At 39.0% G+C, this 15,509-nt stretch overlaps 1 protein-coding gene and 1 long non-coding RNA gene across 3 annotated transcripts in view; both read right to left on the bottom strand.

Annotated features, from left to right (window-relative positions):
- Positions 1-15,509, bottom strand: part of LOC131510250 (uncharacterized) — a 250,588-nt gene that overhangs the window by 119,488 nt on the left and 115,591 nt on the right. The window lies entirely within an intron of this gene.
- The window catches only part of SETD2 (SET domain containing 2, histone lysine methyltransferase), a 125,681-nt gene that overhangs the window by 17,688 nt on the left and 92,484 nt on the right, over positions 1-15,509 (bottom strand). Inside the window, exons 15-18 of one of the 2 annotated variants that reach the window (XM_058727156.1) lie at positions 13,712-14,381; positions 6,898-7,032; positions 4,261-4,400; positions 1,801-1,912 (exon numbers count right to left, since the gene is read on the bottom strand). In XM_058727156.1, coding sequence (XP_058583139.1) covers positions 1,801-1,912; positions 4,261-4,400; positions 6,898-7,032; positions 13,712-14,381 — 1,057 coding nt within the window. Of the gene's footprint in view, positions 1-1,800; positions 1,913-4,260; positions 4,401-6,897; positions 7,033-13,711; positions 14,382-15,509 lie in introns of those variants that run through there. The other variant, XM_058727157.1, reaches the window with a different exon arrangement.

Raw genomic sequence — 15,509 nt, 5'->3', positions numbered from 1 at the left:
GACAGAAAGTACATTGTTTCCACTTTGATTCTTTCACTCCAACCTCCTTCCTTTCTGCCCTCTTCCCTCTCCTACCTCTCCACTGACTTAACTAGTTAAGTGCCTCTTCTCATTAAAAAAATTTTTTGAATACTATTCAGATCTTAGGACACAGAAATATGGTCTTTGATTTCACTGAAGACACCTTACTCCAGGAGATAGTGGGTCTTATTATAAGCAGACAGGGATAAAAATGGTTATAATTCAGTCACTGTGTATTTCATTTACTTGACCTCTAATCCTAATTACTGTTTTGTCAGAGGGAGAGATCAGGGATAAGCTCTTTTTTGCCTTGTTTCTAAAATAATATTTCCATAGTAAAATATATGTCCCAAATCTTCAAAAAAAAAAAAAAAAAAAAGAAGAAGAAGTGTGTGTGTTGGGGGGAGGTGGTGGAGGATACTCCTTTGGTGAGGTTGTAAACAGTTAACTTTTTCCCAGAACTATGAATCCCAAAATGGCAGGACATTGAAACACACCATCTATGTAAGATTTCAGTCAATGAGCTAAAACATTTAAAATGAGACACAGTGCATCAAAAAAGGATGCAGCAGATCTACAAGGAAAGAGCTAAGACAGACATATTTTTTAAGGTTTTATTTTTAAGTAATCTCTACACTTAACACGGGGCTCGAACTCACAACCCCAAGATCGAGAGTTGCATGCTCCAACTGACCCAGCCAGGTACCCCAAATTGCTAAGAAATACTAAAGGAAGTTACAATAGAGTATAAATACTATGATTCTATTTGTGTGTTTAAAATGAAAAGTAAGGAGCACCTGGGCTTAACCAGTCAGCTAAGCGCCTCTTTTTTTAAAAAAAATATTTTAATGTTTATTTTACTATTGAGAGACAGAGCAAGACAGAGCATGAGCATGGGAGGGGCAGACAGAGGAAGAGACACAGAATTTGAAGCAGGCTCCAGGCTCTGAGCTGTCAGCACAGAGCACGACGCAGGGCTTAAACCCACCAACTGTGAGATCATGACCTGAGCCGAAGTCAGATGCCCAACCAACTGAGCCACCCAGGCGCCCCAAGCGTCTGACTCTTTAAATTTCCGCTTAGGTCATGTTCTCACGGCGTGTGGGAATGAGCCCACGCCCGATGGATGTCTGCGCTGACACGCGGAGCCTGCTTGGGATCCTCTCTCTCGCTCTCTCTGCCCCTCCCCTCCTCATGCGCTCACTCTCTCTCAAAATAAATAAACTTTTAAAAACAAACACACAAACAAACAAATAAAATGAAAAGAAAGAAAAACACTTGTGTGTGTACATTTCCCAGAAGGGTCTGGAAGAACACACACCAAAGTAAAGTTTCACAACCTTGGCATTATTACCATTTTGGGCCAGTTCTTTGTTGTGGGGGACTGTCCTGTGCACTGTAAGATGTTTGGTGACTTCCCTTGTCTGTAGCATTCCTTCAGTTTTAACAACCAAAAATGTCTCTAAATATTATCAAATGTTCTCGAGGGAGCAAAATTACTCCAGGTTTGAGAACTCCTGTACTAGTTAACAGTATTTATCTCCAGAAAAGGATGATAGGAGAGCAGCTGGAAAGAAATTAAGGGCTTGTATTTTTTGCTTTACATACCATATTGCTGTACTGTTTGGATGTCCTAGGCCTCTCAAGCATTTACTACATGTGTTAATTCTCCAGAACAATAAGGAAAACAGAATCACAAGACCACATGGCTATTGGCCCAGCAAGATGACAGGATACGGACTCCCAGATGATCCGGAAACATGTGTAAGCCAGACTCACCTTCATGGGGTTTTCATCATACGTTGGGGTCCCCAGGTCCATTTCAGCTTCATGCTCAAGGCTGGCATCATCTCCTGGGCTTTCCCAAGTAGGAGGATCCCACTGAGTCTGCCTAGAAGAAGGTAAGAACAGCCATGCTATCGTGGCCAGAAAACAGAGAACTCTGGCACAGGCATCTCTGCTCATATACACATAAAATACAACATTTGTAATGAGACATAGAGGAAGTCTGCTTCATAAGATAGAAACATTCTTTTGCTATCTTCCCAGCAGCAGTGATTCTATCCCACAGACATACATTGTTTAGCCCACTGTATTTCTCTAGCCAGTGAGGTGGCGATGTTTGCCTTGTCGAAGAGTAGTAAAACCAAAACATCCTGTCTGTTTCTCACTTGGCTCTTAATGTTCTGAAAATAGGATTCAGCAAAACCTAAAAAGTACATGGAGTCAGTGCTTGCCTATACCTCCCCTCTGCAGGTGAAGAGATCAACAGCAACTGTACCCAGCATGTACTTGGAGCAAATAAAATAAATCACAACACACTCCTCACAATCCTTGGTCACATGAGAAAATGGTTCCTTGCTTTGGGAGCCTTCTTGTCTGTGGTTGTGCCCCTTTGCTTCAATGACTCATAGCATGGAAAAGACTTCAAGTCAAAAACTTATGCCCTTGGTCCCAAATATTCTCAACTGACTGCAAGAAGAAGGGGTCTACCGTGTTAACTCATTCATTGCATGCTATAGTTGTTTTGCAAATAAGAAAGCATTGTAGTTTTGTTGTTGTTGTTGTTGTTGTTTTTTACAGCTAGATCTGTGAGGTAACAACTGGAAGTAAGGAAATTCAATTCAGGAGTCTGAAGTCAGCTGTCACAGGGAATGCTATAAGGAGAATCCCTCAAAATGTCAAAAGCCTCAGAGAACTAGCAACGTATCTGGTGGGTCAATCCTGCCTTTGCAGTCTTGTGCTCTCCTACCACACCAAACTTTTGTCAGCAACGTTAGAGGCACTTGAAAAACCATAAAAGAAAATATTTGTATGAAATTTTTTAAACTTGTAAGACATTACAAACAAAAACATTTGCAATAACCTTGATAAAGGGATCTAATAATAATGACAGAAAATGGGCACATGCCCCAAACAAGCAAATCACAAAAGATGTAAACGGCCAACAATAAAGATGGTTCAACAATAAGAGAACTGGAAATGAAAATAAGACGTCTCACCAATTCACTTACAAGATTAAAAGAAATTACGTGAAGAAAAAGGCGCTATTGTACACTTTTTGTGGGAGTCTACAATGGTACAGTTTTTTTCATGGTAAGCTGACAATAGTTATCAATTTAAAATGTCTATCTTTTTGACCGACAATTCTACCTCTAGAAATCTACCCAAAGAAGGTAAGATTAGTATCTACGAGGATGTCCAGGGTTAGAGTTATATATAAAATCGTGAAAATCCATCAATTAGGGTGGGTTAAATAAAATTTTATATAGCCATACAAAAGAACAGGAGTGGGCAAACTTTTTTTCTATAAATGATCACAGAGTAAATATTTTTGACTTTGTGGGTCACATGGTCTCTGCCACAACTATTCTACTCTGCCACTATATTGTGAAAGCAGCCATAAACAACTCCTAAATAAATGGGAGTGGCTGTGTTCCCCCCAAAACTTCATTTGCAAATACCAGTGGCCTATTGGCATAGTTTGCTGATCTCTCAAAGTATAAGCATGCACTAAAAACAGTGTAGTTCTATATTAACTGATAACGGTCTATACAGATTGGTAGAAAGATTATAAAAGACGTATCCCAACAACTCACATAAGATTATATACCAATGAGTGTACACACACACACACACACACACACACACAGAAATTACATATATTCACATAAAGCTATCTTTTGTCTAAAAGACATGTGTATTTTTTAAACTTCTAAGAAAAAGATAAATTGAGCTTTCTATAAACAGCAAGGGTCACCAAACTATGGCTCACGGACCAAAACTGACCTATTGCCTATTTTTGTAAATGAAGTTTTATTGGGCAGACATGACCATTCATTATGTATGATCTATGGCTGTTTGCACAACAATGGCAGAACTAAGTAATTGTGTTTGGCTGGCAAAGCCTAAAACATTATTTGACCTTTTACAGAAAAGGTTTGCCCAGGACCCTCAATACCCACAACGTTAGATCAAGTCATTATCTTTTTATTTATTTTTTTTTTTTACAAACTCTTTAATTTTCCGCAAAAGAGTCTTGTACATTAAAAATATATCAAAATTTATCTATCTAAAAAGGCATAACATTTAAGACGTGATTCTGGGAATCTAGCAGCCCTCAAGCACAGTGAACACCAGCCAATGACATCAAGCCAATAATCATAAATCTCCCCTTATGATGGCAGCTTCTTTGACCAACTGAAACTGATTTGGGGATGCCCACACAGCCTTTCTTACCTTGTGATCACGTGGTAGTAATAAATCTTCCCTTCTGGATCTCGGGCTGTCTTCCAGTTGGGAGGTAAGACAATGGTTTTTGGTTTGGGAGGAGAGGGGGGTGGCAGATCCAGAAGATTATTTGTCACTACCATTTCAGGCTAAAAAGAAATACACACACAGACTCTTCATCAGTGACATCTCAAAAAGGACAAAGTAGCCTACTTAAGCAATATGTAAAAACATACCTCTATCTCTATCTTTTAAAAAAAAGATAAAAAAAGGTTCAATCTGGGAAATGATCAGAGTATATAAACAGCTTTAGGGATCTATCAGAAAATTGACAGTTGGCTCCAAGTTCACCATCCAACATATCACATTTAAAAATATTCAGCAGCTCACTATCCAGAGCAGTATCTTTCAACCTTAAAAAAAAGAATAAAATAGAAAATGCTAGGAGCGCCTGGGTGGCTCAGTTAAGTGTCCAACTTCAGCTCAGGTCATGATCTTGCGGTTTTTGAATTCGAGCCCCATGTCGGGCTCTGTGCTAACAGCTCAGAGCCTGGAGTCTGCTTTGGATTCTGTGTCTCCCCCTCTCTCTTTGCCCCTCCCTGCTCAAGGTCTGTATCTTTCAAAAATAAACAGGGGCGCCTGGGTGGCTCAGTCAGTTAAGCATCCGACTTCAGCTCAGGTCATGATCTCACGGTATGTGAGTTCGAGCCCCACATCGGGCTCTGTACTGACAGCTCAGAGCCTGGAGCCTGCTTCAGATTCTGTGTCTCCTTCTCTCTCTGTCCCCCCCCCCCTGCTCATGCTCTGTCTCTCTGCCTCAAAAATAAATAAAAACATTAAAAAAATTAAAAACAAAAATAAACAAACATGTAAAAAATTCAAAACAAAACAAAACAGTGCTAAATGGCATATACCAACTTCTGGATCCTGATTAGCTGAATTAGCTTTAGATGTATCTTTTTTAAAGAAAAAAAGCTGAAAAGCAGTATGACAGAATGTTACCACTTAACCCTTATCTATTTTTCTGTACGTTTTAAACTGCATATTTATAAAAATTTAACATCACATTTTGAAAAACATGAAAACCTCACAATCCCTGTCTAGGGACTGAACTGTATCCCCCAAATTCCTATGTTGGAGCTCTAACTCCCAACGTGACTATATTTGGAGATAGGGCCTTTAAAGAGGCAATGAAGATTAAATGAGGTCAAAAGGGTAGTTTCCTCATAAGAGGAAAAGACACATTAGGGAACGTAAATATATAGGGAGACGGCAGCCATGTGCAAGGCAAGGAGAAGCGTTAGGACCAAACCTCACCAACACCTTGATGGTATAGACTTCCAGACTCTAGAGCAGTGAGAAACTCAATTTCTGTTGTTTAAACCTCTTGGTTTGTGGTATCTTGTTATAATAGATCTAGCAGACTAATAATAAATTACTATAAGAATATATGCCCTTAATTCTCATTCTGTGTAAGCCAATTAATATAGAATACTTTTTCCAGCTTTACCTCTGCTTGAGCAAAGAGGAACCGGAGATCCCAGGCTCAGATAAAATGGGACCACTTTTAAGCAAACAGAGGTCTTTGAGCATCACTGTTTTATGCATACCACTAATCCTACTTCATGCAGCTGCTTTTTTTGGTGTCCTACTTCAGTTCTACCTGTAGTCCTCCTTCCAGCCTATAAAGTGACCTCTTTGTCCTAAGCTTCTGTGTCACCTAAGAATACTTCGAATCATTCAGAACTTATTACTAATCCTTCCTACACTTGGGAATGATTCTTTCCCTCCTCAAACTATCTGCTCCTTATGTGACACTAATCTCTACTTTTAGTATTATTCATTGTGATCCTCAACTCTCTTATTGGAATGTCAGCTTCTAAGGATAGGAATGGAGTCTTAGGTTTGTATTCAAAATTCCTAGGGCCCAACTCCTAGCAAGCCCTCAAATGCCTGCTGTAAGAGCACACTGTCTCATCTCCCAACTGTTTCACATGTAGTCTTTATACTCCATCCCCACTAACTGTACTACCTGTCTAAAGCCGCCATCACTCACCGGACTGCTGCAGGAACCTTCTCTGGAGCTGTCGCAACTCCAAAGTGCTAATGTGATCAAGTTATTCTGTTCAGCTTTTCAACGGCTTCCAATGCCAGCCATTTCCCACTTCATCAAGATTTCACCACATCCTTCTCCATGTTACAGAATACCAAACGTTTCTCTTACTACATATTGTACAGCATGTACAGTGAAGTAGTTCACTTCTGTACTCCTAGTCCACGGGTCTGATATAGTATCATATTCCAGTACTCCATAAAATACAAATAGCTACTCTATAAAATTGTTACTTTAGAAATTCATAGCAAAGTATAAAAATACAAAGTCGGTTTAAATTATAAATAAAAAGGATATCGGGAGCAAAATATGTATCAATCAACACAGGGGTAAAATCTAGAGAACTTTTATTTTAATGATTGAGTAATGCTTCCTCAGAGACACAAGCCCTTGAGTGAAATTGGGGACCAAAGTTAAAGAAAAAAAAAAAAACCAAGTGAAAGAAACAAAAATAAAAACCTAAACCAAAAGTAGACCTTCTAAAGATAAGGTACACAGCTAAGGAGTATTTTATCACCTGAAGGGTTTCTTACCGGCTGTAAGGGCTGAGGCTGCCCTGGTGTGACTATCGCAGTCACGGCTGCAGCTGGCTGTACGACCACGCCTTGCGGATGAGCTGTGAAAATCTGCTGTCCTTGGATGTACTGAAGACTTGGTTGGGCATAACTCTAAAGATAAAATGAAGAAATTCATAATTTATACCCTTCTGGCTCTAATAAAGCAGTAACTGTCTTCTCAGTTGGCATTCGCTTACTGGAATCCATGAATTTTAACTTTTAGTAAAGAGTATTTCGATACAAATGTGTAAAACAATCCTTTATTTCAAACACAGAAGTTTCTTTTTTTAGTAATTCCCTAGTCATTTACTTACTTTGGTTTTACCATTAAAACACAAAAAACAAAAAAACAGAAAAGGCTGGGGGGAGGTGGGGAGGCTCCTAAGAGCTGTCCAACTCTTTAGCCTCCAGGGAGACCACAGTAATAACAACTGAAGTGCCGCACCTAGTATATCCAAGACAGCTCCACAGGGCTCTTTTCAGAAAGCCTTTTTACTACCAACTCCTAAAAACTAACAGGTTGTTCTGACTGGAAAAGGTCAGAGAGAGTGAGTGATTCATAGCAGAGGAAGTAAGACAGTGATCTAATTACAACTCCCTCTGAGAAAGACAGCAGAATTCATTCTAGATAAAATTCTTACCACACGCTGATTTATACAGTGCCTCGTGACGCTTAGAAAGCCCTTTCACGTATATAATCTCATTTAGTCCTGACCACCATCAGAGGTGAGGATCTCCCCCACCTGGAGTCACATAAGAAATTAAGGACCACGGCTAGGACTTAAACCTACTCTGGAATTAGTTCTCAGCACTAGAAACACTCTTAAAGAAGAGGTGACAACAAGCCCTGAAACACAACCCTGTTGGTCTCAAGAGGTGATGACTACCAAGGAGGTGAACAGAGATAGATGTAGCCTGTACTTGAGGACAGATTTTGATCCTAGGGACTGAGATTCCACCACATAAAATAATTTCAGAAGTATTAACTGGTAAGTACTCAAAATATAAAATACAATCATTCCAAATGATACCAGTAAAGACCCAAAGAGTCCAATTAGGCCAATGGAGCTACCAAGGAGATTTCTGGATAAGTACCGAGAGGGCACAGAGAAAAAGAGGAAGAATACAACCCAGCTGACCCTTGAACATGTGGATTTGAACTACACAGGGCCACTTATAACAGATTTTCTACAGTACAGTACTGTAAATGTATTTTCCTTATGATTTTCTTAATGTTCTTTTTCTCTAGCTGACTTTAAGAATACAGAATATAAAACATGTAGCATACAAAATATCGGTTCATCAACTGCTTATGTTATTGGTAAGGTAACAGTAGTGAAGTTTTGGGGGAGTTAAAAGTCATATACAGATTTTTGACTGAGGAGGGAGGTTTGGCACTCCTAACCCCTACATAGTACAAAAGTCAAGAGTACTTGATTCATTATTCTGGAACAGCTTAATCTACACAGAACAAAAACCCACACTCAATGGTCAAAGCAGAATTATTATCAGAATAGTATCACAAAATAGAAATGCTTTCATCTCTAGGTATTTGGATATAAGATGGGAAATCTGTGCAACATCAAAGATTTTGTAGAAACAAATCTTACTTCCCCACCTGATTCCAGTTTCAAAGACTGAAATGTGGTTGAACCCAAAAGGCTTTTTAACACTGATGCATCTACACCCAGACAACAATGAATTAAGAGGTCAGTACAAAAAGAGATATTAGCAAAAAAGATGGTAAAATAGTGTTTAAGAAATTTAAAAACGGGGCGCCTAGGTGCCTCAGTAAGTTGAGAGTCCAACTTTGGCTTAGGTCATGATCTCATGGTTCGTGACGTCAGGCTCTGTGCTGACAGCTGGGAGCCTGCAGCCTGCTTCGGATACCGTGTCTCCCTATCTCTCTGCCCCTCCTCCGTTCATTCTCTGTCTCTCTCTTTCAAAAATAAACATTTAAAAATTGAAAAAAAAAAGAAATTTAAAAGTATAATCTCAGAGGTGAAGTATAAATAATTCTTATAACGTTCAATTTCAACTTTGCTAAAAATAAGCTATAAAACAAAATATATCTAACTGGGGTCTAGTCTATGATCTAGTGTATGATCTGGAAAGTGAATCTGCAATGGCCCTGATGCCCGAAGGAAGCATCCTGAAGAGTGGATACAACAGGCAAGTTATTGTGCATGTAGGGAGTTAATATAAATGTGCTGGTATATCTGATTGAGTAAAAACAGTTTCTGGGAGGCTGAAGAAGACAGTAAACTGATAAACATGTTATCTCCATAGTGATCAGGAGACTAAGCACCCAAATCTACAACAGAAAAATGCTAATATTTTGGAGGCTAAAAATTCTTTTGACTCTCAGTTAAACTTTGTGCATGGAGAATTGGACAAGATCAGAGCTAATAAGTAAGGCTCATCTAAAGGATTTGATGACTGGAGTTTTAAAGCTATAGTCTCCTTGAAATGAAGACTCTGGCTCCAAATGCTGGCTGTGAGGTAACTTCTGACCTGAAATGGCATTATCCAGCTTGAGCACTCCCTCTATTTACCAGATGAGGTAATTTACCAGATGAGAAATTTCCAGACAAATTTCACCTGTTTCTAACATGCAAAGATATATTTAAAGGATAATAATTTATCATCAGGAAGGAATGTGACACATACTGGAAATAACTTCCAAAGGAAATGCCAAAAATATCTGAACAACATCAGCCTTGCTGGACTAAAAACAAAGTCACCCAAGATAGCAGTAATCATTTAGAGGTACAGTGTTTAAAACACAGACTGTCAAAAAGAAAGAAAACGGGGCACCTGGGTGACTCAGTCAGTTGAGGATCTGACTCTTGATTTTGGCTCAGGTCATGATCTCACGGTTCGTGGGATCAACCCCCATGCTGGCTCTGTGCTGTCAAACACGGAGCCTGCTTGGGATTCTCCCTCTTCCTCTCTCTCTCTGCCCCTGGCCTCCACCTCTCAAAATAAATAAGCTTAAAAAAAAAAAAGAAAAAAGAAAGAAGAAAGAAAGAAAGAAAGAAAGAAAGAAAGAAAGAAAGAAAGAAAGAAAGAAAGAAAGAAAGAAAGAAAGAAAGAAAGAAAGAAAGAAAGAAAGAAAGAAAGAAAGAAAGAAAGAAAGAAAGAAAGAAAGAAAGAAAGAAAGAAAGAAAGAAAGAAAGAAAGAAAGAAAGAAAGAAAGAAAGAAAGAAAGAAAGAAAGAAAGAAAGAAAGAAAGAAAATGAACATTCTTCAGGGTTCTATTAAATTATCTATCCAAACCAGCTGATAATCACATGGCAATGCCAAAACTAACAACAGTAATAAAAAGGGGAAACTGGTTTGCAATCCCACTGAAGTTAGTATGGAAGATGAACATACTTGTGAGATGTATCTAAATAGTATATGCCTATCAAGTCTCTCTTTTGCTGGGGGGAAATCTGTAGGAGATTGGCTCTCCCCTTCAAGAGACCTGAAATTACATGAAAGCTAATTTCTCAAACATAAATACAGTCTAGAAATAGCTTTAAAATGGGACTTCTAATGGGAATTATAAGAGAAATCTAAGGAGGTCCAAAATGTTATAGAAAACATAATTATTCTGCTCCTACTTCTAGAGGGGAAAAAAAAAATCACTATTACTTTATATCTGACTCACTTCACTTTATAATGTGAAAATTATAGTCTTAGGACTCAATTTTTTGAGATGTGATTTAGTATAACTTTGTAAGAATAGGTCACTTAGTAATGTCACAAAACCACTACAAATCAGGTGGCCTTAGTTGAAGTTGAGTTTTTACATTTGATAAGCAATTGTGGCAAAAAATGAAAGTCACCTTCTGATAACATATCTGCTCCAAATGTGAAAGATACTGCATATGTGTACACATACACACACACACAAATTTATATCACACCACATCACATACTACTTCACTGTCAAAGTTATCATATCTTGCAAATTCTTAGTAGCCCATGATGGTATGGTCAATACTACACTTGAACACCACAGACCTCAAGGTCTCCTTTTACTGGAGGTTAGATGGTTAGACCAGATATCGGATAGATGACTTTGACTAGGAGCATTTCACACTCCACAAATGTCAATACTCTGTCGACATCATTAAGGTAACTATAATTAAACCTTCAAGGTAAATGGTGCTTTAATTCTGTCATTATTAATATCCATTATCTCATGCAAACCTCAACCATGCTGAGGCATTCTGCTCATTTCATAGATAAGAAAACTAAAACTGAAGTGGCACCTGGGTGGCTCAGTCAATCGAGCATCTGACTTCAGCTCAGGTCATGATCTCATGGTTCGTGAGTTTGAGCCCCACATTGGGCTCTCTGCTGTCAGTGCAGGGCCCACCTCGGATCTTCTGTCCTTCTCTCTCTCTGCCCCTCCCTCGCTCACGCTCTCTCTCAAAAATGAACATTAAAAAAAAAACAAACTTTAACTGAAGAATATAAGCTAAGCACCTATCCCCAAGACACATTAAATGATGGACAGGGACTCAAAACACATAAACAATAACAAAATGCTCTACATTTCTCATAACCTAAAGCCCAACATCATCTCTGATAACTAATCTCACAGAGAAGTAAAGGACAATCTGGACTATCTGAGTCCATTCATCTGCCACCTAATACACACAAAATAGACTAGGGAGCCAACAAATGACTCCTCGGTAGGAACAAAATGGAAAACTGTAAGCAAGCAAAATTGTGATGCTTGAGTCTTAAGGCTATGACTAAAACTTACAGAAAATCTTTTGCTCCATGGGATAGAAAAAATAGATTACTTTTTATAAGAATGGCCAAATGACCAGTGAAATCTCTCCTGGAGAGTCTTCAATAAATATCTTCCACTGCTATTGCTTAGGCTCTGAAACCTAGGTTAAGAACATACTTCAGGAATAGAAATGGGAGAGAAGTAGACCATGTTTCTTATATCTGATACACATTCTCAGGGAAAAAACTCAAAATAAATGGCTTGGTCCAAGAAAGAATGTGGCAAGACAGCAGAAGTTAGAACCTAAGAAATTTGTTTAAGATACTTAAAACACACACACACACACACACACACACACACACACACACACAAAGTAATTTGGAAAAATGGTTAAGAATCATGTTAAGTAGAAACCCATGGGAAAAAGTTTCAAGTCTTCAAAATTACAAATACATAAAATATAGATATAAGCATGTGGCTCAGGAGATCACACAAAATGAATGTAGTTAGTACACTTAAGATTTTAGGAATTCAAGCTGGATACTTTGCCATGGCCTTACAAACTAAATTTTTATACAGCTTCATCACAAAAATACTAACAGAAGTAACTGATCAGTACTAGGTAATGTGTGCAGGAAGCATCCCTGACAATCTCTCTCATCCACGATAATTCACCTTTAAGGAGCGATATGGAGTGATGTGAGGGACATCAGAATGTGGTGAGGATGATGCTTTATATATATTTTTTGTTTAAGCTTAAAATGTATTGCTGGGTTCTACAGAAAAGAAGCTTGATTAAAAAACATAAAAATACACCTTGAAATACAAATTCAGTATAATCAGCTTTTAAATTTAACATTATATTTACTACCATAGTAAATATCCTTAGGTTCACTCTGGCAAACTTCATGACAATAAAATGTAGGGGATATAAAATAATACACAAGCTGGGTCTAAGAAAAGGGCAAGCCATCTCCTGACTCAATTACCATGACCAGCCATGACCAGAGGGTTTTCCGTTTGTGAGCATATAAAAGAATAAACTGTATATTATTCACTGTCTATAAGCAAAAAGGAGAGGAGTAACCCATATGTCTCTGCCTGACTACTTGACTTTGTGGGAAGTCAGCTGGAATGTGGTAAGCAGCCCTATTAAGAGGTCCATGTGATGGTAAGAAACCGAGGCCAGTTAACAACCACGTGAGTGAGCTTGAAAGTCAATCTTCCAAAAAAAAAAAAAAAAAAGGGGGGGGGGGGGGCGCCTGGGTGGCTCAGTTGGTTGAGCGTCCGACTTCGGCTCAGGTCATGATCTCACAGTCCGTGGGTTCGAGCCCCGCGTCGGGCTCTGTGCTGACCGCTCAGAGCCTGGAGCCTGTTTCAGATTCTGTGTCTCCCTCTCTCTCTGCCCCTCCCCCACTTGCACTCTGTCTCTCTCTGTCTCAAAAATAAATAAACATTTAAAAAAAAAAAAAAAAAAAAGAAAGTCAATCTTCCAGGGGCGCCTGGGTGGCTCAGTCGGTTAAGCATCCGACTTCAGCTCAGGTCACGATCTCGCGGTCCGTGAGTTCGAGCCCTGCGTCGGGCTCTGGGCTGATGGCTCAGAGCCTGGAGCCTGCTTCTGATTCTGTGTCTCCCTCTCTCTCTGCCCCTCCCCCGTTCATGCTCTGTCTCTCTCTGTCTCAAAAATAAATAAACGTTAAAAAAAAAAAAAATTAAAAAAAAAAAAAAGAGTCAATCTTCCTTCCTCTTCTTAACCTTCGATGACTACAACCTTGGTTAACAGCCAGGCTGTATGTAATTTAATGAAAGACTCTGAGCCTGAACCACCCAGCCAGTCAAGCTGCTTCTGAATTCCTGCCCTACAAAAACTAAGAAATAATAATTACTAGTTGTCTCAAGCTGCTAAGTTTCGGAGTAACTTGTCACACAACAATAAGTAACTAATATATACACAATTCATCAATATATAAAAGTGAGCAATGGCAGGTTTCCCCTTCACATCAGATTTAATATCCTATAAACAGACTGTAAGACAAGAGAGGTTCCAAAATTAATTACCTGCACAATTGGTGGAGTTGTCTGTGAATAGGGTGATGTCACACCATAGACAGCTGGACAAGTCTGTCCTTGATAATATATGGTTGCTTGAGACTGTGCAGGAGAATACTGCTGGGGGACACTGACAGACTGTTGATTTGAATCCCAAACACCATAATTCTGTCCCTGAACTGGGCCTGGGGCTGGCACTGGCAAGACGGTGACGCTGGAGTCTTGGTGTACCACACCATCACTTTGGGCCACATACTGTGAACTGGAAACTTCCACAGGGGCTGCCACATGTGGCACCACTGGTACAGGTGGAGGGGCAGCAAGGGGTTCTGTAGAATGTCCCACCAAGGGCTGAGAATGATCATAAGGAGCAGGAGAACACACGGGGTCCATGCTAGGTGTGGGGAGGAGCACCTTTCCAGCATTAGGGTTGCTGGGATCCACATAGGCCTGCATAGGATAACCTGGTGGGTAGCCAGCAAAGGGGTGATGAGGGGCATTGTAGCCCAGAGAGTCATAGGGCAATGGAGATGTCATTCCCAGGTTCTGCATCTGCTGCTGTTGTTTCTGAGCCTCCCGCTGAGCCACCTCTTGCTCAAACAACTTCCGGCGCTCCTCTGTAGAAAGTTTATTGCGGTCTTTAATTCGAACTTTCTTCTTAGAAGTTGGTGTATCATATCTAGAAAGAAAATAGTAAGAGCATCACAAACTTTTTCCCCTAAATCAAGGGCATAATCAAAGCACTAATAAATGTTATGTCCCTCAATACTCAACCATTAACCACACCAACTCCAATTTGGCATTGGTTAAAAATCAGTCAAAATTACTTAAGGAGTCTTGCAGATAGTAGAGAATCCCAAAGAATCATTTAGATGAAAATAGTAACTTTAATTTTATTCTCAGGTTCTAGAACATCAAATTAAAGATACACATAATATTCTAAACAGATTCTTCTTTACAGTTGGGGACACTTCTAGATCTACAAATTCGTTCATTAAAACAAAGTACACCAGTAAGAGCTATAGAATTTGATGTACGTCTGACCACATACATTTATGATAAATATCAACAAAGGATAGTTGAATGAAAGACGATAATGCACACATAAAAATATGGGGAGCTCTATTCACATACTCTTCTCTATGCAGGATCAAGGATAATGTCTTACTGCTGAGCTTAATGCCCTGTGATGGTTCTGACAAGGCCCACTGGAAACCATCAGCTCTAACATTCAAAAGAAAAAAACTGAGGGCTTAAAAGATTCTGCTGCCAAGGTTTATGGAGTGAATCAAACTTATGAGAAAGTGCTCTTGGCAAAAATTAAAAACTGACAACTAACTTCAAGAGGTTTCACTGCACAGAAACATCTAAGAACATCTCCATGGACAAGGGCATAACATTCATCCAAACAACAAAAAAACAAATGGTCTAAAACCTCCATACTGACAATTTCCTTTAAAATGTTAATGGTACAGTAGTATCCTTAGTTGCTGGCAGAAACAAATGCAAATTAGTCTACAGAACAAAGCACCTTAAGCCCAGGCCTCAGTGAATTCCCACAGATCAAATTCTAAGGAACATGATGAGTTCATTAGAAAATAAAATCATTATATTTATACACGTATATATATAAACAAACGAGAGGACAAGACCCACAAAAACTACTAGTACTGGAATGATCCAATACAAACTGAAGAGACATTTAGTATGTTTAATGAATATCAAAGAGGCAATCAAAAATATCACTAAGGAATGGGAACATAAAAAACTATCAGGTAGATTTGAAAAAGAACTCCATGAAACATCT

This window comes from Neofelis nebulosa, chromosome 4 (genome assembly GCF_028018385.1).
Source record: "Neofelis nebulosa isolate mNeoNeb1 chromosome 4, mNeoNeb1.pri, whole genome shotgun sequence".
Classification (NCBI taxonomy): domain Eukaryota; kingdom Metazoa; phylum Chordata; class Mammalia; order Carnivora; family Felidae; genus Neofelis; species Neofelis nebulosa.
The sequence above is the reverse complement of the archived record's forward strand: the minus strand, read 5'-3'. Positions and strand labels throughout refer to the sequence as shown.